This window comes from Rhinoderma darwinii, chromosome 2 (genome assembly GCF_050947455.1).
Source record: "Rhinoderma darwinii isolate aRhiDar2 chromosome 2, aRhiDar2.hap1, whole genome shotgun sequence".
Lineage (NCBI taxonomy): Eukaryota > Metazoa > Chordata > Amphibia > Anura > Rhinodermatidae > Rhinoderma > Rhinoderma darwinii.
Window position 1 is genome coordinate 175037433 of NC_134688.1, and position 21429 is coordinate 175058861.

The 21429-nt window shown below is 41.5% G+C and overlaps 1 protein-coding gene across 2 annotated transcripts in view; it reads left to right on the top strand.

The window, feature by feature from the left end:
- Positions 1–21429, top strand: part of ARHGEF7 (Rho guanine nucleotide exchange factor 7) — a 149497-nt gene that overhangs the window by 19716 nt on the left and 108352 nt on the right. For both annotated transcript variants that reach the window (XM_075852516.1, XM_075852517.1), the window contains exons 2-5: positions 1118–1201; positions 12963–13047; positions 18950–19080; positions 20965–21166. In XM_075852516.1, the coding sequence (XP_075708631.1) occupies positions 1118–1201; positions 12963–13047; positions 18950–19080; positions 20965–21166 (502 nt within the window). The remainder of the gene's footprint in view (positions 1–1117; positions 1202–12962; positions 13048–18949; positions 19081–20964; positions 21167–21429) is intronic.

Sequence of the window (21429 nt, forward strand, 5' to 3'; positions counted from 1 at the left end):
AAAAACCTTGATCCAAATGTAATATTGCCCCTCTATAAAGGCCTCATCTTGAATATGGGATTCAGTTTTGGGCTTCACACTGTAGAAATGATGTAGAAGGGCTGGAGAGGGTTAAAAGCGGGCGACAAAATCAATAAATGCGATGGGAAGTCTCGTATATAGTGAAATAAGTCAACTCCGTTTTTCAGTACATTCTGCCCGCGTCTAAGCCAAAAGGAGACTAGTGCCATGCGTCAGCTTTATTCACGTATATGTATTTTGAGATTTTCAGCAAACATACACCACAAAAGTGGCGTGAACAGATCCTACGTACGTAACCGCCATGTACATGTGACAAGTCACTGTAACTCTGTCTCGCTACAAAGTCTACAATAAATTGCTTGGCATAAATAAAATCAGTGTAGGAATAGCCACATACATATTATAGGAAGTTTCTCAGATGCTGCTGAAGGTCTCCAGACGTCCGACATTGAGGAAAAAAAGGATCAGGTTGTATTGTAACCTAACCAATCCTTTGTTCCCTATGGAGATAAGCGGCTCCGGAGGTGTTTGATTGCCACTTGTCCCTCTTTGAAATAAACATTCCCTCTTCGAGTCTTATAAACTTATGGGGCTTTCAAGTAACATAGTTGTCTTTCAGATTTATTCGATTGGTAGCATTTTTATAACATGATGGTAAAATATTGTTTAGAATTGATTGTTTGTACATAAAAACGGAAGCGAAAGTATCGCCTGGTGTAAACAGCGCTGAGCTTTATTCCTGATTGTCACGTCAGTGTGGACTTGTCGCCGTTGTGCTGGTGCTCTGGCAGGGACAGGGTTACCGCGGACGGTTCTCCTCTCAGTGCAGGTAATGTGGACGCCGGCCTGGTGGTGGGGGAGGCCGCGTCTTCCCTGCACTGCACGTCATTTCCTGAGCTGGGATTTGCTTCCTGGTGGCGTTAAATTAAAAGCCGCATAAGGAAAGAGAGGAGATAAATATATGAGGTGAGGAAATCACAACAAGTCACTGACACGTGTATGAGGGAGGCTTCCCGCCGTGTAATGTATACAGTATTATGTGAGCGCCCGTGCCACCCCGTCCTGCCGCTAACCTGGTGTCTGTCTGTGCCCGCAGGTGTACCCGGAACCGCGCACCGAGGCGGAGTGCCTGGGAAACATCAGGGAGTTCCTGAAGGGCTGCAGCCACTTCAACTTAGAGGTAAGTGCCCATGTCTGTAGAGCCCTCTGTGTAAGTGCCCATGTCGGCAGAGCCCTCTGCTGTCACATTACAGCCGGCTACTGGAGGCTTGTCATATGTTTCCACTATAAGTATAGAAATGTATGTATGTGTGTGCTGATATATGAGGGGCATATACAGGTGTAAAGTGCTCTGGGTTATTGCTCTGACAGTAGAAACACGTTGGGATTTAATATGCTGTTCCTTTGTTTCCCCTAGAGATAAGCAGCAACAAAGGGGTTTGTATACTGCTTATCTCCTATGCCTTTTGGTATACATGCTGGATGACCGTCTGCATGTTTATAGGGCAGTCATGGAAGATATTTGTTAGCCAGATGCTTGTTTGGCAGACTGTTTATCAAATTCTATAGACAGTCGTCCACTGTAGGGGTCTTATAGTTGGTTGCTCCTGAATTTGAGAGATTCTAAAATTCGGCTGTGTTCACATTTGATGTAAGAACCTGCCATCAGCTGTAGGACTTTTAAACACACTTCTGACCAGGTGTACCTTTTTGCATAACATGTTAAATAACAGTGCGCGTTGTTTGTAAATGGCATACCTGGCGTTATTTGGGCGATGCAGAGTCACGGAGTCAGTGCTGTAAGCACACCTATTCCTTCGTGATTTGCATCCCCATAAAAGTGTGGGATTTCTGATCGGCTATTGGGTTGGCAGCATATCATTCATGTGTTTCCACACTCCTTCTGTTGTTCACCCGTAGCGGATTTGCTGCAGAATTTCCATCCGGATTGTGGGTGGAAAATCCACAGTAGAATACAGTGGCAGCGAAGTGGATGAGATCTCATCCACGCGCTGCAGAAATTTTCCGCACAGAAATTGACCTGCGGTGCTGATTCTTAAAACCGCAGCGTATCAAACTCTGCAAGGATTTTTTTTTTGTGAATTTTCAAATCCTATTGTTGTGGATTTTACTGAGGATTATCTGCAGCAAAATCAGCAAGTTCTGGCAAGTTTAAAATAAAAATGATTGCCACCCCTGGCACTGTATTGTCACCGCTTCCCTAGTTCCCACTGGTTTTTGTAAACCCAGCCTTCAGGGAATATAAGCCACAGCCACATCACAGCTGGAGTCCAGTTGTACGGAGACCAGTGGGCGACCAGGGAAATGTCGCCATCGACACTCAGCTGTTTTATGCAGGGAAATCTTTACCAAATTCCAAACTATTTGGTGTGGATTTACCGCTGTGGATAGCCTGCAGCAAACCCGCTATCTGTGGACGTATCCTCCGCTATCTGTGGACGTATCCTCCGCTATCTGTGGACGTATCCTCCGCTATCTGTGGACGTATCCTCCGCTATCTGTGGACGTATCCTCCGCTATCTGTGGACGTATCCTCCGCTATCTGTGGACGTATCCTCCGCTATCTGTGGACGTATCCTCCGCTATCTGTGGACGTATCCTCCGCTATCTGTGGACGTATCCTCCGCTATCTGTGGACGTATCCTCCGCTATCTGAAAATTTGTCATTGTCCGATTTGTACTGTGGTGTCTGTTTACACTTAACAATAATAGTTAGGCCTCATGCACACGACCGTAGCCGTGTGCACGGCCGTGATTTTCGGGTCGGCCGGCTGCGGACTGTCAGCGGACTGTCAGCCGCAGGCCGCCCGCACATGCACATGGCCGCGGCCATTGTTTTCAATGAGCCCGGACCACAGAACCGGGCCGTAATAAGACATGCCCGTTCTTTCTGCGGTCCGGGCTCCCGGGCCGTGCATGGACTGCAAAAACTATGGTCGTGTGCACGGCCCCATAGAAAAGAATGGGGCCGAAATTCTCCCGTGGATTTTCGGGGGAATTGCGGCCGCAAAAACACGGTCGTGTGCATGAGGCCTTAGGGTTTCTGAGTGATCAGAACCATTATTGCCCAGTCGTATTGGATAAAAGGATAAACAAAAAAACGTGTTAATAGTTGAACATAATTGATCATGCTAATACACAAATCCTCGCTAGTGGTATAGCTCATCTTGGGCTATGTTCACATCACTTTTTTGCTTACATTTAACATAAACATTGGGAAAAAGCTCCCGACCTATATACCTTTAAGGGTAACTAAACGTTCTACAAACTTCTGACATGTTAGAAGTTTTGATTGGTGGGGGCCCAAGCACTGAGACCCCAACCAATCTCTAAAACAAAGCGACAGAAGTGCTCGTGTGAGCGCTCAGCCGCTTAGTTTCTGTTCGGCTTTTTCCGGAAATCAATGTAGCGGAGTGCGGGCTCAATAGAAAGTCTGAGCCCGTACTCCGATACAACGGCTTTCCGGAAAAAGCTGAAACGAAGCAGCTCACATTAGCACTTCTGCCGCTTCGTTTTAGCAATTGGTGGTGGTCCCAGTCCCACCAATCCAAAACATCTGACGTCACTATGACGTCAGAAGTTTGTTGAAGTATAGTTCCACTGGGTTACACTAGTTTAGCTGGGAGATTGGGCATTACTAATCAGCGATTCCCCTGAGGTGGAGCTTCCTCACAGCCTCTGACTCTGACCTATCATCATGAAGCTGCTTCACACAGTGTGAGAGACTGAGGCTGCAGGGGAGGGGATCGGTTAAAATCTTAGGCTGTGGACCACCTAGAACAGTGATTCTGGTGTCATATGAAAGAGGAGATTCTAATATTTCATATGCCACCAGGTCGCAGTTCTAGCTATCAAACAACCAGAGATATCACCAGTTCAAAACACAGTTGGGAATGGAAGCTGTATACTATATGTTCACGCTGTGTGGCTGGGCTGGGCAGAGGAGAACTGTATGATGATTGGACAGTGTCATACAGGAAACATTACACCACCCAGAGTGAAAAGAAAGTGTAACCTCCTATTTAGTAAGTATAGCCAAAGTAGCATATTTAGAAAAATGGACCTAACTATGCAAATAATAAACGTATTTTAAAAAAAATTTACGCTGTAGTTCTCAGCATCGTAGCACCTATTAGATTAGTTAGGAAATTAATAAACTGGTGACAGATCCTCTTTACATGGAGGCTGTGACTAGCAGTGGCATAGCCTTTCATGGTATCCGCTAAACAGATACTTTGTGAACTAGAACTATGAGAGTTCATGACATATCGTTAAACTTATACCATTATAGTCTATAGGTGACGATGCCATTATTAGTCATCCGTTTACGGGATCCGTCATGCATAGACTATAATGGTATCCTTTTATGGATGCATTATGACAGGCTATTGGAAAGGATGCCTGTGACGTATACCTTACAGTGGAATATGTCACCCACAGGCTTTATTGCGGAATCCGGCGGGATGGAATAACGTAATCTACTACGCTATTCCCCCCCCCCCCCCATAAATGCTGTGGCCAGACATTACTCTAAAATCTAGTAAAATATGTGAAAATCTACATCCGCAGCATTTTGGTTTGTAGCTATTTTTTTTTTCATGCTCTATGTATGCCATTTCTTTTTGCTGTTTTTCCCAAAATGGCAGGAAAGACTCATGTACAAGATGACACTGAATAAAAAATGCCACCAAAAATAAACTTACACTTAGAAAATGCTGACAAAAACACTGTGTGGGGGAGGTGTAATTGTTTTTCCATGTGGTTCCTTGATGCAGTTCTATAAGACCTCATGCTTACGACTAGTTTTTCGTCCGTCTGCAATTTTGCGGATCGCACACAGACCTATTAATTTCTATGAAGCCATTCACACAACCATTATGTTCACAGATCCGTGTGGGGGCTGCAAAAACTCAGACAAGTCATTTTATAATCTTTATTTGCGGCTTGACAAACCGGTCACATCGGTATTTTTTGTTGCGAATCCATGTACACTGATGCATATTGGAAGTTTTTTTGCGGACAAATGTACCGCAACGGAGATGTGTATTTTGCGGCCCGCAAAACCACTACTGTCGTGTGCATAGGCCTAAATAATTTCTGGAACGGTTTCCTTGACAAAAAATAAAACCGCAAAACCGCATGTATTAACTTTGTATATTATGTAGTGGGTATAAAAATGATGCAGGGAGTTCCGTCTTTAAGTCCTTGCCCAGCGCTCCCGTAGCAACGTGTCCCTACTCTCCCAGCCACGGAGGGTTTCAATCCCGTAACGGCTTTTGAGATTTTGAATGAAAAATCAACTTCTGTGCATCGGTTTGTTCCCGTTTTTTTCTTTTTACTGCATATATGTGCAGATTACACGTGCAAACATTGTTAACTGACCTGATGAAGGGACCAGTCCGGTCCAGAAACGCGTCATCGTTTGAAATAAAGATCTCCTTGATCAAACTTACCTGACCTCGTTCCTTGTCCTCCTGAGCCTTGCACCGATACCCGATACTATACTTCTTTTTTTTTCCTGCTCTTTCATCTTCTACATACCTTGTCCCCGGTGCTAAGGCATTAGTACCGAGGGACCGCAGTGGGTGGCAGCCGGCAACCTATACTATTTCACTCCACGCATAGTCTCGGAGGAGCGCCGTTGATCCCTCACCTTTTTTCCACTGTGCTACTCTCCCAGCCGGCCTCCTGTGATAATGGTTTGTCAGATGAGACCGTTGGCGCAGTCAGTAAAAAAAATTGGCCTTTTTTTTTTCCATTTCAACTGTCTGATAAAACTATAGTGTGTGGCCCACTGTAGGCTGCTCTCTTCACAAATAAGGCCACGTTCACATGACGTATTTCCCCATACTTCGCTTAGATGCAAGGAAAGCTCCCGACAGACACACTAAATGTGTCTATAGAGTAACGTTACCCTGACGGAGTTAACTATGTAATCCCGTAGTAGACCATGCTATTCCCTACAACGGGATCCCACAAAAGTATACCAAACAGTGTACGTTGTGTGTTTTTTTTTTTTTTTTTTTTTTTTTAATTTTTTTAACATGGGAATGTATGGCATCTGTCACAAGCACACATTTGGCGTACTGGTCATTAACTATTCGTGAATTTTTCATGTCATATGTCAAGGGGATGCCATAATAGTCTATAGGGGTTGGAATCCACTGTTGGCATACGTCAGTCTCCGTTTAACCTATACGGCGGAACTTTTCTGGGTGTGCTCTAAACTTAGGCCAAAAAACATCATGTAAACCGGACCAAAAAAAATAAATACACTCTTGTATGTGCCTATTTTATCAGTCTCCTCAGTAATACAGTTGTTGACTGACTTCTACATTTTAGCCTGCAATCACACATGTCGTTTTTGGTGCTATTTTTGATGCAGTGTTTTGAGTGGATACAAAAGGAAGAAAAGGATAGACAAATAGTTAGAGCTGCCTCTAGAATGGCCCACAATCTAAGAAAACCTTCCGTTATTTACTTGAACATGTTAAAGGCTATGTAAACCTTTGAACCTTTCATTTTTTATTTTTTTTAATAAACATGTCAGTCACTGTGTTTGGTGTAACTTCATAATTAGGCCTCATGCACACAAACATGCTTTTGCGGCCGCAATTACCCCGAAAATCCATGGGAGAATTGCGGCCCCATTCATTTCTAGGGGGCCATGCACACGACCGTAGTTTTTGCGGTCCGTGCATGGCCCGGGAGCCCGCACCGCAGAAAGAACGGACATGTCTTATTACGGCCGTGTTCTGTGGTCCGGGCTCATTGAAAATAATATCCGTGGCCATGTGCATGGCCCGCGATTTGCGGGGCAGCGCGCGGCTGACAGTCCGCTGCCGGCCGACTCGAAAATCACAGCCGTGCAGATGGCTATTGTCGTGTGCATGAGGCCCTAGTCTTTATTTATTTTTTTAAGATACAGCTGCTTTGTATTCTGTATACAAGGCAGCTGTATCTAGCACTAAATCATGTACCCGTCAGGTCTGCGGGACTGACGGGTTCAGTGTCATTTTCAGTGGGTCCTATGTGTCTCTGACACGAAGATCCACCTGTAATCTATCACATCTAAGTTATTGTGATAGATTACAGTTGGATCTTTCGTGTCAGAGACAGGCAGGACCCACTGACCCTGAACCCATCAGGTCCGTGGGACTGACGGATTCAGGAAATAGCGAACGATACACCTGTTCTGTTTAGAGAATACAGATCAGCTGTATCTCAGTAAATTTTTTATTTTTTATAAAGACTAATTATAAAGTTATACCAAACACACTGACTGACCTGTTTATTTAAAAAAAAAAAATAATGCTTCTCAAAGGTTTACATATCCTGTAAGGGTTGATCCACAGGCCCTGCAAGACCGGAATGCTACCTTTTATTGCTATGTCCTGATGGATCAATAAAGATGGTGTTTTTAGCCTGATTCTTTGGATTTTGCATTACATACAGTAATAGTATTTCAGTGGGACTGTGACCAAGTTAACTTAAGCGCTATAAAGGGTATCTTCACACGGCCGAAAAACGGCAAAAAATCTGAAGCAGAACGCTTACAAACATCTGCCCATTGATTGCAATGGAAAAATGGCGTTCTGTTCCTACGGGCCGTTTTTCTACGCGGCTGTTTTGAAAAACGGGCGTGTAAAAAAAAAAAAAAACGATCGTAAAAACGAAGTGCAGGGCACTTCTTGGGACGTTCAGAGCCTCTAATGAAAACCGCTCCAAAAACGGCCATAAAAAACGCCACGAAAAACGTGAGTGGCTTAAAAACCGTTGAAAATCAAGAGCTGTTTTCCCTTGAAAACAGTTCCGTATTTTCAGACGTTTTTGAGTTTGCGTGTGAACATACCTTAAGATTTGTCTTTACTTAATGGAGGTGAAAAAACGGATGATGGCAAACAAGCAAATGTTTGTCATTGGGATCTAATCTAAAATGCCTGTGTTTTTTTTTTAATTTGTTTTTTTTTTATATCCCACCACGGTATAGACAAATTGCGGTTCACGGTGGAAATCATCCGTGCCATCATGGCTAATAATAAATTGGAGGTTTTCTTGGTTTGCTTAATTTAATCTTGCTGTTAAATTTGTCTAGCAGTATACAAGCCAAGTATCTACAGCGTTTCCTGCATACCAAACAGAACTTCTTATTCATGTACAGTCACTGGTATATAAAAGTTGTACAAGAAATAGCTGCTCCTTTTATTCTAAATTCTTTCACGTTGCGGATGAATAGAGCAGTCGCCATGAATGTTGTACACTATATTCTCACTAAATTGTCTTTGTATCACCTAGGGGAGGGGTCCTCCAGCTGGGAGCAGGACAGAGTTGGTCTATAGGGCTTAGTTTATGATGTCAGAGCTATGAAGTCACATTTTATGGTGAACTTTTTATAGGTTGTACATACCTATATATGAGAAAAGTGAACGCATCTTTGTTATAATTCCGACGTGTTACATTATTTTGCCTAGTTTTGAAAAGTTTGAAAGCCGTCCCTAAAGTTCCCCCTTGGCAATCTTGTTGATAGGTGATAAATGTCTTTCGTGAAAAAACTCTTACACACACAGAATTTTTCTGGCAATTTAGGCAACATGCACACATTGCTTATTTTGCTGCGGAAAATACGAAGCAAAACTGCAGGAAACGGCAAGCACCTGAAGGTGCGTTTTTTTCTTTTATGCTTTTTGTGTGTGTGGTTTTTATGTGTTTTTTTTTTGCTGTGTAAATCGCGGCGTTTTCATGCTGTGGGTTTTGCTGCGTATTTTTCCAGAACCATGGAGTCAGGATTCGCAAGCGGAATCGCAAGATGAATTGACATGCTGCAGTTCCGAAAATACGCACCGCGGGTCAATTTACAGGCGGGAAAATACTGTAGCGTGTACATGAGATTCCCTGGAAGCTCATTGCCTATGCTGGTAATGTATTAGGCCTCATGCACATGACCGTATTTTTGTCCACCCGTAAATACTGGCGTAAATACGGGTCCGTGGTCACACGTATTCGACCCGTATTGCATCAGTATTTACGGACTCGTGCCCGTAAATATGGGTCCGGTGTCACCCGTATTCCACCCGTATTTACAGATTTTGGCTGCAAAATTGCACTGCACTAATCGGCAGCCCTTCTCTCTATCAGTGCAGGATAGAGAGAAGGGGCTGCCCTTTCCGTAATAAAAGTAAAAGAAATTCATATTTACCCGGCCGTTGTTTTGGTGACGCGTCCCTCTCTTGACATCCAGTCCGACCTCCCTGGATGACGCAGCAGTCCATGTGACCGCTGCAGCCTGTGATTGGCTGCAGCGGTCACATGGGCTGTAACGTCATCCCAGGAGGCCGGACTGGAGGAAGAAGCAGGGAGTTCTGGGTAAGTATGAACGTGGTTTTTTTTTTTTTTTTTACAGCTTTATCTATATTGTGATCGGTAGCCACTGTCCAGGGTGCTGAAACAGTTACTGCCGATCGTTTAACTCTTTCGGCACCCTGGACAGTGACTATTTACTGACGTCGCCTAGCAACGCTCCCGTAATTACGGGTGCACACACGTAGTCACCTGTAATTACGGGAGCCCCATAGACTTCTATGGGCTGCCTGTGCCGTAATTACGGCCTGAAATAGGACATGTTCTATCTTTTTCAACGGCACGGGCACCTTCCCGTAAGCATACGGGGAGGTACCCGTGGCCAATAGAAGTCTATGGGCCCGTAATTACGGCCCGTTTTTACGGTCGTGTGCATGGGGCCTTACACTGTGGTTTTGCCGCACATATTGCGCATTGTGTGCATTGAACCTTAAACTGCATCAAAAAGCGCCAGCATTCTTAAAATGTAACATGCAGTTTTTGTTTTTTGTGGGGTTTTTGGTTGGGTTTTACGTTCAGTATAATTTTTCTGGCGTTTTCGAAGTCCTATATAGAAGCCTATGACAAAATACCATACCCAGAGCATGCTGCATTTGGGGGAAAAAAGACCACTGACCACAATATTGCCTCAAATTGCACAAACCAAAACGCAGTTGCATGTAGTGCTTTTTTATATTTTACTATAAACTTTAATGTAACATCTGACTAAAAACGCATAAATAAGGCTGGATTCACACGAACGTGGTGTCTTTGCGGATGCAAAAACGCGGCGTTTTGCGCGCGCAAAAACCACTTGACAGCTCCGTGTGTCATCCTTGTATGATGCGCGGCTGCGTGATTTTCGCGCATCCGCCATCATAGAGATGGGTCTAGTCGACGTCAGTCACTGTCCAGGATGCTGAAAGAGTTAACTGATCGGCAGTTAACTCTTTCAGCACCCTCGACAGTGAATGCCGATCACAATATCGAGAAACCTGTTAAAAAAAAAAAAAAAGAAAAAGTTCGTACTTACCGAGAACTTCCCTCCCGGCCGTTGCCTTGGTGACGCGTCCTTGGTGACGCGCCTCTCGACATCTGGCCCCACCTCCCTGGATGACGCCGCAGTCCATGTGACCGCTGCAGCCTGTGATTGGCTGGAGCTGTCACTTGGACTGAATTGTCATCACGGGAGGTCAGACTGGAGGAAGAAGCCGGGAGTTATCGGTAAGTCAGAACTTTTTTTTTTTTTTTTACACGTTCATGTATATTGGGATCGGAAGTCACTGTCCAGGGTGCTGAAACAGTTTAACTCTTTCAGCACCCTGGACAGTGACTATCTCCTGACGTCGCGTACCGGAATTTTTTTTGCCAGGTTCGGCCAAAACGAGTTCGGCCGAACCCAGTGAAGTTCGGTTCGGTTGTCCGGGTTCGCTCATCTCAAAGACACTCCGTTTGGATGTTTGTAAACAGAAAAGCACGTGGTGCTTTTCTGTTTACATTCATCCTTTTGACAGCTCTTACGCGAATCACGCAGTTCGCACGGAAGTGCTTCCGTGCGGCATGCGTGGTTTTCACGCACCCAATGACTTCAATGGATGCGTGCAAAACGCCGAAAGAACGGACATGTCGTGACTTTTTTTCAGCGGACTCACGCTGATGAAAAATCACGGACATGTCTGCACGGCCCCATAGACACATATAGGTCCGTGCAAATCACGCGCGTTGCACGGACGTTTTTCCCGTTCATCTGAATAAAGCCTAAAGCTGTTTAAAACGCCATGAAAAAGGCATCAAAACGCTATATGTGAATCGAGTCTTATTGCATAGGTTGCATCTTTGCATCTATGGGGCCCTCGAGCACCTTTTAGAATTGTTCACAGAACAACGCGGCATAGGGAGCTTTATCAAGAAGATTAACGCATAATAGTAGAAATACAAAGTCCCATTTTTATTTATTTTGGCCCAATACAATGATGAGACTGAAAATCTTATCTGTCTGGTGAGGAAAATTTCTGATGACCAGAAGCTCCTGATATCATCACGCAGAGGTTTTCCACCATGATGGGAGATCTTTGTTGTAAGATGATTGACCTGCACATATAGAATGGGAAGTCTCTCGCTGATATTAGACGTTTGTGAGACCTTCTATTGTATATAGAGCTCTACCTACATTTCTCAAATCTGGTGGATAGCTGATAAATGTTGATCGTTAAAAAAACCTCCTCATGGGATTATGCAAATGGCGCGCAGCCACCCTGGAATTCTTGCGGTTATCGCACTACTTCTCCACAATAGGAAAACATTGGTTGTGAATTTACAGTGACCAAATGTTGCTGTGGAGTCCTAGCCCAAACCTGGATATGCTTTCAGCCTTATTACGGCTCATTTTGGAAGGAGCCGCAGTAGAAGTACTATAGAGGTTCATTAACCCTCTACTGTACCTCAGTATGTCTCTGGTTTCATACAAAGGTTTTTTTTCTGTTGGATTCCATCCCACGAAGGAGGCGTGCAGGTCTTTGCTGTGTGCATGGCTCCTTACACTTGTAGCTGATAGTCCTGTTTGTGATTCTACAACCTTTGCTTTTTCCAAGGACCAATGTATTGATCTGTACGCGTTCCTGCCATTGTGTGACGACTTCTCATTTGTAGGATTTTCCTGTAATGCAGATACAGCTCACACCTCATGATAGGCGCTCATTTTGTGGATTTCCTATTTATTTTTTTTCCTGGAGGAAATGAGAGCAGTGTTTAAGAAGAAAAGCCACACAATATAGATTAGCCATTTGTATTCTTCTTTTTCCATGAGGTAGAAAGGCCGGTTCCCACAGAGCAGGGGTAGGCTGTATCCTCCAATCATATTGTTTCCACCTAACTTCTCTCTATATGTACGTCCATGGAACAGGAAGCCTAGACTAAAGCTGGAATATCCTGTTATTCATTTTATTGCCAGACAACGTTTGGTGAACGTCGTCTTCTATAAGATCTTCCACAATGAAGGTTCAGTGACATTTATGTTTATATTTTTTGTCATTTTTTCTTTTACTGGTTTTCTGTACAGATTAATTAGTCTTTAAATCTCTCCTAAATAATGTTTATTCATTGTATTTGCAGCAATACCCTTTTATAGTATTGTATATGTTTTTGATATTTATTTGATGTATTCTGTGATTTTTTTTGTTCTTGATGAACAAAAACAATAAATCTCCCTCAAAATAAGCATAATGTGGTAGGTTTATCAAAACTGGTGTGAAGTTGTCCATACCAACCAATCCAAGTTCCAGCTCTCATTTTTCAGAAGCCGTTTTGAAAATGGAAGAAGTAATCTGATTGGTTGCTACGTACAACTCCTCCACTTTTTCCTTTGCATCAGTTTTGATTAATTTCCACCATGATGTATATTTTGTGCAATGAATTAAAGTGTTCCGTAACTTGTTTATAGTGTTGAGGTGCCATCGTTTCTTGATTATACTAGTTTCTTAAAATGTTAAATGAGGCTCTGAAATGTGAGACCAAAGCTGAATGCACAATGCATGAATAATATGGTGCGGAGACTTCACCATTTTAAAATGTGTTTTGTTTTTCAGACCTTTGAGGCCAATGACCTTTATCAAGGGCAGAACTTCAACAAGGTGCTGAATTCCTTAGTCCTCTTGAATAAAGTCACAGCAGGTATGTGTGTACTGGTAGAGCTGCCATGCTTATATCTGGCCATAGACCTAAAGATTATTGTTCATTAGCCAAGCGTTTTTTTTTGTTTTTTTTTTAAATTGTTTTCTAAACACTTTTTTTCTGAAATATGTCAATCTTCGTCAGAATACTTCATTTGGTAAAATGTTACTTGGTTATAAACAATCATTCAAGAGAGATCCATGTGCAAAGACACAATATTGCGCATTATATAAAATTTATTCCGACAAGCATATCAAACAGAAACAATAACAGTACTATTTTATTATATATATATATATATGTCTCTTTCTATCTTTTAGGTTTGTTAATTTGTATTAATATTCTTAAAACATTGTGTGGAAAACTACATAGCAGCTTATAAAAGGGTACTTTTTTTTTGTACCCTTTCTGCACACTTTTCAATACACTGAAAACGTATCTCAAAAAGGATACACTTGGCATATCTTGGGCCCATTATAAGCTGATAATCCGTTCGGCGTATAAATCTGATTTCCTGGCGTACATGGCGAACGTACACCACAATCCTGCTTTGAACAGAGCAGACGCCGTCTGACGTCCATTCTTGGTACAAACAGAACAGGCTGTATTGAATTTCTTTGGTCTTCTCCTTTGTTCTCCCATGGGATGAATGGTTCTAGAAGTTTCCGGCAGCTGCCCACCCCTCTTCTCCCTACATGTAATAAATCAGTTTAAATATAAGGACTTACCAGGTTAGGTAAAGAGTTAGGCGCCATAAGCAAGTATCCAATGCGCCCCGCTATATGTAAGTAACACAGCAAAACTTCATATAATCATGAAAAACTGAGAGGAAAAGAAGTCATATCGCCACAAATAGAGTATAAAAATAGCAAACTTTTATTAGGACATACAATACAAAAACATTATTTCAAATAAAATTCAAAGATGGATCCGAATAAAAAGGGAAAAGCAGTGCGGTAGCTTCAAAATTATTGAAGGTTGGGATATAAGGCCCACTGTGGACACACAGAATCTGGTACGGAGATACTTCCTAGTGTGAATCACACGTGACACAGTCTAGCTCATATATTGTCTGCACACATAATAAACTGGTAATGACGAGCAGCGGAATTAGGGATTGATCATAACACCAAGTCAGTACAAGTAACCCTAATGCTTATGACATCACTAGAAAATAGTATTTAGGTGTCTATATTTGATTTGCGCTTGGCAGAGGTAGACGAGAAAGATCTGAACCAAGATGCCAGAGTAAGAATAGAACTGCCAAAGACGCAGTCCAGTATATCTGGTCCGTGTGAAATCACATTAAGTCAAGTATGATGAGTATGGTGGTGGGCTTACCCATAAAGATGAATGTAGTTAGGCCCCGCACTGCAGCCTGAAAGGTGTTGCGCCCTGACGCGCGTTTCGCCAATATGGCTTCCTCAGGGGGTAGTGTCCATCTTTGAATTTTATTTGAAATAATGTTTTTGTATTGTATGTCCTAATAAAAGTTTGCTATTTTTATACTCTATTTGTGGCGATATGACTTATTTTCCTCTCAGTTTTTCATGTAATAAATCAGATGAGTTCTGTGCGTTGTCTGTTACATCTTGGTTTGCTCTCTCATAAATGTGATATCAGAATTAGTATCTTCAGCACGGGACTGCAAAATGTAAAGAAAAAAATACTTCAGGCCATCTTCCTAAGCGGTTGTCGTTTTTCGAACTTGCACGTGCACAGAATTCCATCTTGTGCAGAAGGATAGATGGAATCTGCATGACTTTCTTTTCACGGGTATAGTGAGTGTAAATATAATGGCGCTTGTGTTAGTGGTTGTTTTCATTAGGGATATTTGACATAATACAAGTACTTTTCTGGTCGTTCTTTATACCTAGTAGAAGCCAGCGCTAGGGCTTATCCACACGTAACAGAATTGGTGCGTATTTTCCGTCCGGAATTGCTGATGGAAAATATGCAGCAGAATACAGTAGCAGCACAATGGGTGAGATTAACAAATCTTCCACACACTGCGTAAAATTTCCACGCAAAAATTCACCTGCGGTGCGTATTTTTCGTACCTCAGCATGTCAATCCCTGCTGCGGAAAGTGGACTGAATTGCTGCGTTCAGAGGAGATGTCACCATCTCTCAGCATTGAAAAAAATGCCGCAAAATCCGCAACATTTTCTGCAGTATAAAACGCAGGAAATAGTGCGGTTTTTCCGCAGCGGAATGTCTGCTAGTGTCAACAGAAATGCTGCAGAAATTCCGTTACGTGTGGATAAGCCCTGACTGGTGTAGATGCGGTATATTTCTTGCCAATTGTATACACATGGGGGTCCGGCTTTGTCGTCTCCCAGCTGCTTCCTCTTTAAGCCGCAGGCAGTGAACAATGAGTAGGCAAGTCAGGGCAGTGGTGGAAAACGGACATCCTGTTCATCTCTTCTTCCCAAGAGCACTACAAATTGTTTCACGCTTTCTTACTTGATATTGCAGAATTGTTCTTTACCTTTATAGTCTAGAAGGCAAATCTTCAACAAATCCGCGCACAATTCTCAACAGAAGTGATATTCTGCAGATTTAAAAAAAAATAAAATGCACCGCAGGTCAAATTTGGCAGAACGTGAATGGGATTTTGTAAAATCTCATTCACTTGTCTTGTACTGTATTCTACTTCGGATTTTACCTGCTCAAATTTGCAGGTAAAAGTCGCAGCATCTCCGCCACGTGTAAACTTACCCAAAGGGTACAATAATGTGATTAAGGATAAAATTAATCCATTTCCCAGACGTAGTTTTGAAATAGTAATAAAGAAAATTAGAACTAATAACTTGCACATGTTTTTAAGTTAATCCCTTGTTCCCCACAACCTTCGTAAACTGAGTTTTGCCACTGTGTATTGAAAAGTTCTGCAGTTTTGCATTATACTTTTTGTATTTTAATTCAGTTTTTTTTTTTTTAGATTTCTGCTTGCTGGCAGGGAATAGAAACTTTAAAGGAGAATTTATATGCCAAGTATTCACCCCTTGTGTTTTTTTTCCCTATTTTGTTGCACTACAACCTGAAATTAAAATGGATTTTAAATGTGGTTTTATGTAACGGACCTGACAAAATAATCCAAATTGTTAGCGGATTTAAAACAAAAAACCTTGTTTAGAAAAACACTAAAAACTGAATAGTTGTTAATGCATATTTATTCACCCATATCGCTATAAAACCCAGACACCAATGATAACACTGAAGGAACTCCAACGATCTACAGGGGAGATGGAAGTATCTGTCCATAGGACCACTATAAGTTGTACACCACACAGTTGGGCGTTATGGAGGAGTGGCCAGAAAAAAAAGCCATTGCCTAAAGAAAAACCTAAGAAAATACATTTGCATATGGCAGACTACCCAAGCACATGGAAGGAGATTCTCCGGTCAGATAAGACTAAAATGGAATTTTTTGACCATAAACACGCAAATTCTTGAAGAGAACTTCTTTCAATCTGTCGGAGATTTAAGACTGGGATGGAGGTTCACCTTCATCAGGTCAACCCAGCCCATCTAACATGAGGGAGTTGGAGCAGTTTTGATAGGAAGAATGGGAAAAAAAAAAAAATCAGTGTCTAGATGTGCTAACTTAATAGAGACCTTCTCCAAGAGACTTACATCTGAAATTACAGCAATAGGTGGCTCCACAAAGTATTGACTTTCAGGGGGTGAATACTTATCTATATTAATGTTCTCTGTTTTTCTTTTCTGTTTTTTTTTGTCTTAATTATTCTTTTTCATAAGGCTAGATATTTGTTTGAGGGGTTTTCTTAGAAACCCCTTTAATTCAGAGGCTGAAAGCTTATGTTGCTCACACGTGCACTTCTTATAACACAAGAAAACGCTGACACACTTAGGGCTACACTAAGAAAATATATTACTACTTATTAAAATCACTCTCAAATCTGATCAAGTAGCAATTCCCTTGACTGGTGATTTTCAATCAACGCAGTTCAATCCTATAGTCAGTGGGGCAGAATTATTTAGACTGGCATTTCATACGGCAGTCTCCGTAACCAATTCGATGGCATAAGATGTAAAACATTTATTAAGAGGGGAATGCCTCTTAATAAATGTGTTTCATCTTTCCGCTGGCCGTGTGCCACAAATGTGGCGTAATGACCACGCCGCCATAACATAAAATTTAAAAAATACATACCTCACTTCTTCCCTCCGGGTCCCTCTTCATGCTGCGGCTCATTCAAGGTACCGACTTCGGGTAGCATCAGTACCTATGTGATGTCGCAGCACTGATGTCTTTGTGTGCTGTGTCGCATAGGTACTGACTCTTTCCGGTGTCTGTATCTTGAATGAGCCACTGGATGAAGAGGAAGCCGGTAGTGTGGAAGGGGGTACTCAGATCGAGGGGGGGCGGGGGGCGGGGCAAGGTAGAAGCCTGGAATGGGCAACTACTTTGCTATGTCCCACAGAATAAAATTTCTGCTGCAATTTACAAGCTAATCAAAATAGATTTGTCGTTGCGGCAGAGTCCTCGCCCATTTCCAACTATGGTGTGCGCCAAAATCTGCAATTTTACACCAGAATACTGGCGTAAACTTCTTGAGTTATTCTCCTCCGTGACTTTTGAGTGATTTCTTAAAGTAGAGTGATTTAAAATCTCTGTGTCAATCTTGCCTTTGACCGATGTACCTATGTGAGCAGGTCTAGGTCAGAACATAAAGACTTTTTTTTTTTGCCCCTGGATGTAAATGAGCTTATTTCCTTTCACTGAAAGCAAGCCAAGTTATTGAAAGCAGTGAGGATTTGAAAAACAAATTATATTCGATATCAATATTGAAGTAAAAGTTAACCTGCGTAATGGGTAAAAAATTTAGAATTCTGCTTGTTTTCCTTCATTATGATTAGAAGTATCTATTGTAGGGATGCACGATGCATCGAAACTTCGATACTGTTTCGATACTCTGCATCCCCAAATGGTTCGATACCGTTATTTCATGTATTTCGATACTAAGCTGTGCAGCCGCACAGCTCAGTATTGTAATACATGAATGTATGAGAGCGGGCCTGCAGCTGTGTAATACAGTAATTGCCCTGCTCCTGAGTCCTGATAACAAGTGTGCGGGGTCAGGATGATGCGATGCAGCCGGCGCTGCACTAATGAGCGGCGGCACTGAAAACAGAACATGGTGGGCGCACTGCAAAACACCCCCATGTTCTGTCTTCAGTGCCTGAATCGCCGCTCATTAGTGCAGCGCCGGCCGCATCTCCTCATGCTGACCGCGCACGCACTTCCTGTCAGGCTGTATTACACAGCCGCAGCCCTGCTCTATAACGGCGGAGATCATAGAAACCTCTCCGCCGCTATCCCCGTGAATGCTGCAATCAAATCTGACTGCAGCATTCAGGGGAAAATGAGAAGGAGGATGCCCCTTGGATTGCGTCACAGGAAATTCCTGTGACGCGATTGAGGGACATACCATAAATGGGCAGACAGCCCAGGGTCCATTGAAGGACCCCAGGGCTGTCCTACCATATTTCCTGTTAGGGCATACTTAGGTATGTCCTAACAACTGCCTGTGTACTATCAGTACACAGGCTAATGTACTGTAATATAGATATATGCCAGTACATTAAAGTTTAAAAAACAAAGTAAAAACATAAAGTAATGTTACATAAAAAATAATACACCAATAATTCATCATCACACAATGCGCCTCACATCAGAAAATGGAAGAACTTTTTTTTAATTTTTTTCATTACTGTTGGCAAAGTATCGAAATGGTATCGAAATCGCAATACTAAACAAAGTATCTGTATCGAAGTCCAAATTCTGGTATTGTGACATCCCTAATCTATTGTATTTATAACTGGCTCCTTTTTTTTCTGAATGTAATTTTATACATTTCTTTTAATGTCTCTAGATATTGGCTTGGGAAGTGACTCTGTGTGTGCCCGTCCATCTTCCCACCGAATTAAGTCATTTGATTCCCTTGGGTCCCAGTCTATACTCAGCCGCTCATCAAAATTATTGCAGGGTCAATATCGAAGCCTGGTGAGTCGCTTTGTCATAATCCACTTTAGTACATTATTTTGCATGGCCTCTAAATTCATAGGGCCTGGGTACACTGCATATTCTGAGCTCTTTCTATAAAGGTCTCCACTGTGCACAACTAAATATTAACCCTAACCTCGTATAACCTTGCTCTGATATAAAGTACAGCCTCATAAAATGGCCTAATTTTCTAGCTTTATGTCATCTAGTAAATCATTAAAATATTTTTATTGGCTTGGTATGTCTTGGCAATGTACACATTATTTTTAGAGACTGGGCACAGGGAATTTAATTTTAAGTGAGTGTCCTCTGATTCCAGGTACATTAACTTTATAGTGTTCAACAGATGTTAGTAAAATATCTGCATCTTGCAAATGATTCCCACAGTGAATATATGCAATGTATATTGCTTCCAGGTAAGCTTTATATAAACTGAGCCAGGCATGAGACAACCCTATAAAGTTGTAATGGCAGAAGTATTTTGTTGTCACCCAGCTTTATTAGAAACTGATTTGGCTGATTTATCTTTTATCAGTATGGGGTACTTCCGTAATCGGGAGAAATTTTCTTTTCAAATGTTGGAGTGCTTTTTATTCTTTATTCCTTGTAAATATTTAATATTTCTACAGTTTTTTTTTTTGTTTTTTTTTACTTTTACATCCTAATTCCACTAAGTTCAGCAAAAAACCTGTGGGGTTAAAATGCTCACTATACCCCTTGATAAATTCTTTAGGGGTGTAGTTTGCCAAATGGTGTATTTTTGGGGGGTTTTCACTGTTGTGGCACCACAAAACATCTTCAAACCTGACATGGTGCCTAAAATATATTCTAAAAAAATAGAGGGCCCCAAAATTCACTAGTTGCTCCTTTGCTTCTGAGGCCTGTGTTTCAGTCCAGTAGCACACTAATGCGGAATATTTCTAAAAACTGCAGAATCTTGCCAGTAAATATTTCTCTGTTAAAAACTTCTGTTACAGAAAAAATGAACTAAAACTATAAATTTTATTACATTTGTAAATTTCACCTCCACTTTGCTTTAATTCCTGTAAAACACCAAGAGGGTTAAACGTTCTAAATGCTTTTCCTAATACTTTGTGGGGTGCAGTTTTTAAAATGGGGTGTCTTATAGGGGCTTTCTAATATATAAGGCCCTCAAAGCCACTTCAGAACTGAACTGGTCCCTGAAAAAATAGCCTTTTGAAGTTTTCTTGAAAATGTGAGAAATTGCTGCTAAAGTTCTAAGCCTTGTAACGTCCTGGAAAAATAAAGTAATGTTCAAAAAAACGATGCAAACATAAAGTAGACATATGGGATATGTGAAATAGTAACTATTTTGTGTGGTGTTACTATTTGTTTTACAAGTACATACATTTAAATTTAGAAAAATGCTAATTTTTTCAAATTTTCTCTACATTTTGTTTTTTTTCCACAAATAAACACTGAATATATCGACCAAATTTTACCACTAACTTAAAGTACAATGTGTCACAAGAAAACAGTCTCAGAATCGCTTGGATAAACGAAAGCATTTCATAGTTATTACCACATAAAGGGACACGCCAGATTTGAAAAAAATGGCCTGGTCCATTAGACGAAAACAGGCTGTGTCCTTAAGGGGTTAAATACCGGTTGATGGTTCACATATATAGAATTAATCTACATGAACAGTCGAGTAATATTATAAATATATTGCATTATTTATCTATTATTGATCCTGAGTTAGTCTCTTTTATTGTCCAGAGTTGTATATACAATTATTCTGACTTCAGAGCTGAAATCCCTAGTTACTTTGTTTTATCAGTTGTACAGACTGGCTGTGAAGTGCACATGTCATTTAATGAAAATGTATATGTTTTTAATGGTGATTCCATCCTCTTGTTTTAGGACATGACCGATAACAGCAACCATCACATGGTGGTGAGGGCAAAGTTTAATTTTCAACAAACCAATGAAGATGAACTGTCTTTCTGTAAGGGAGATATAATCCATGTTACACGGCTAGAAGATGGCGGCTGGTGGGAGGGGACACAAAGTGGCAAGACCGGATGGTTCCCAAGCAACTATGTCAGAGAAATCAAGTCTTCTGGTATGTATCTATTGTGGTCCTCATTTCTTATGAAATCTCTTTTACAATTCAGTTAGGCTTAGTCATTTGAATATATGTAAGGACACTTCCGAGTGAATGCTCTAGAATGGCATCTAATGTGCTGCTTGGCTAGAATAATGCTGCCCAAATATTTCAATAAAGTAGGTCACATTCATGTTTTATTATTATTAATCAATATTTTAAGTGCCACAATATGGAAACAAAAATGTTGGGTCTGGTCTTTTCGGCGCTAGTACAGCCTT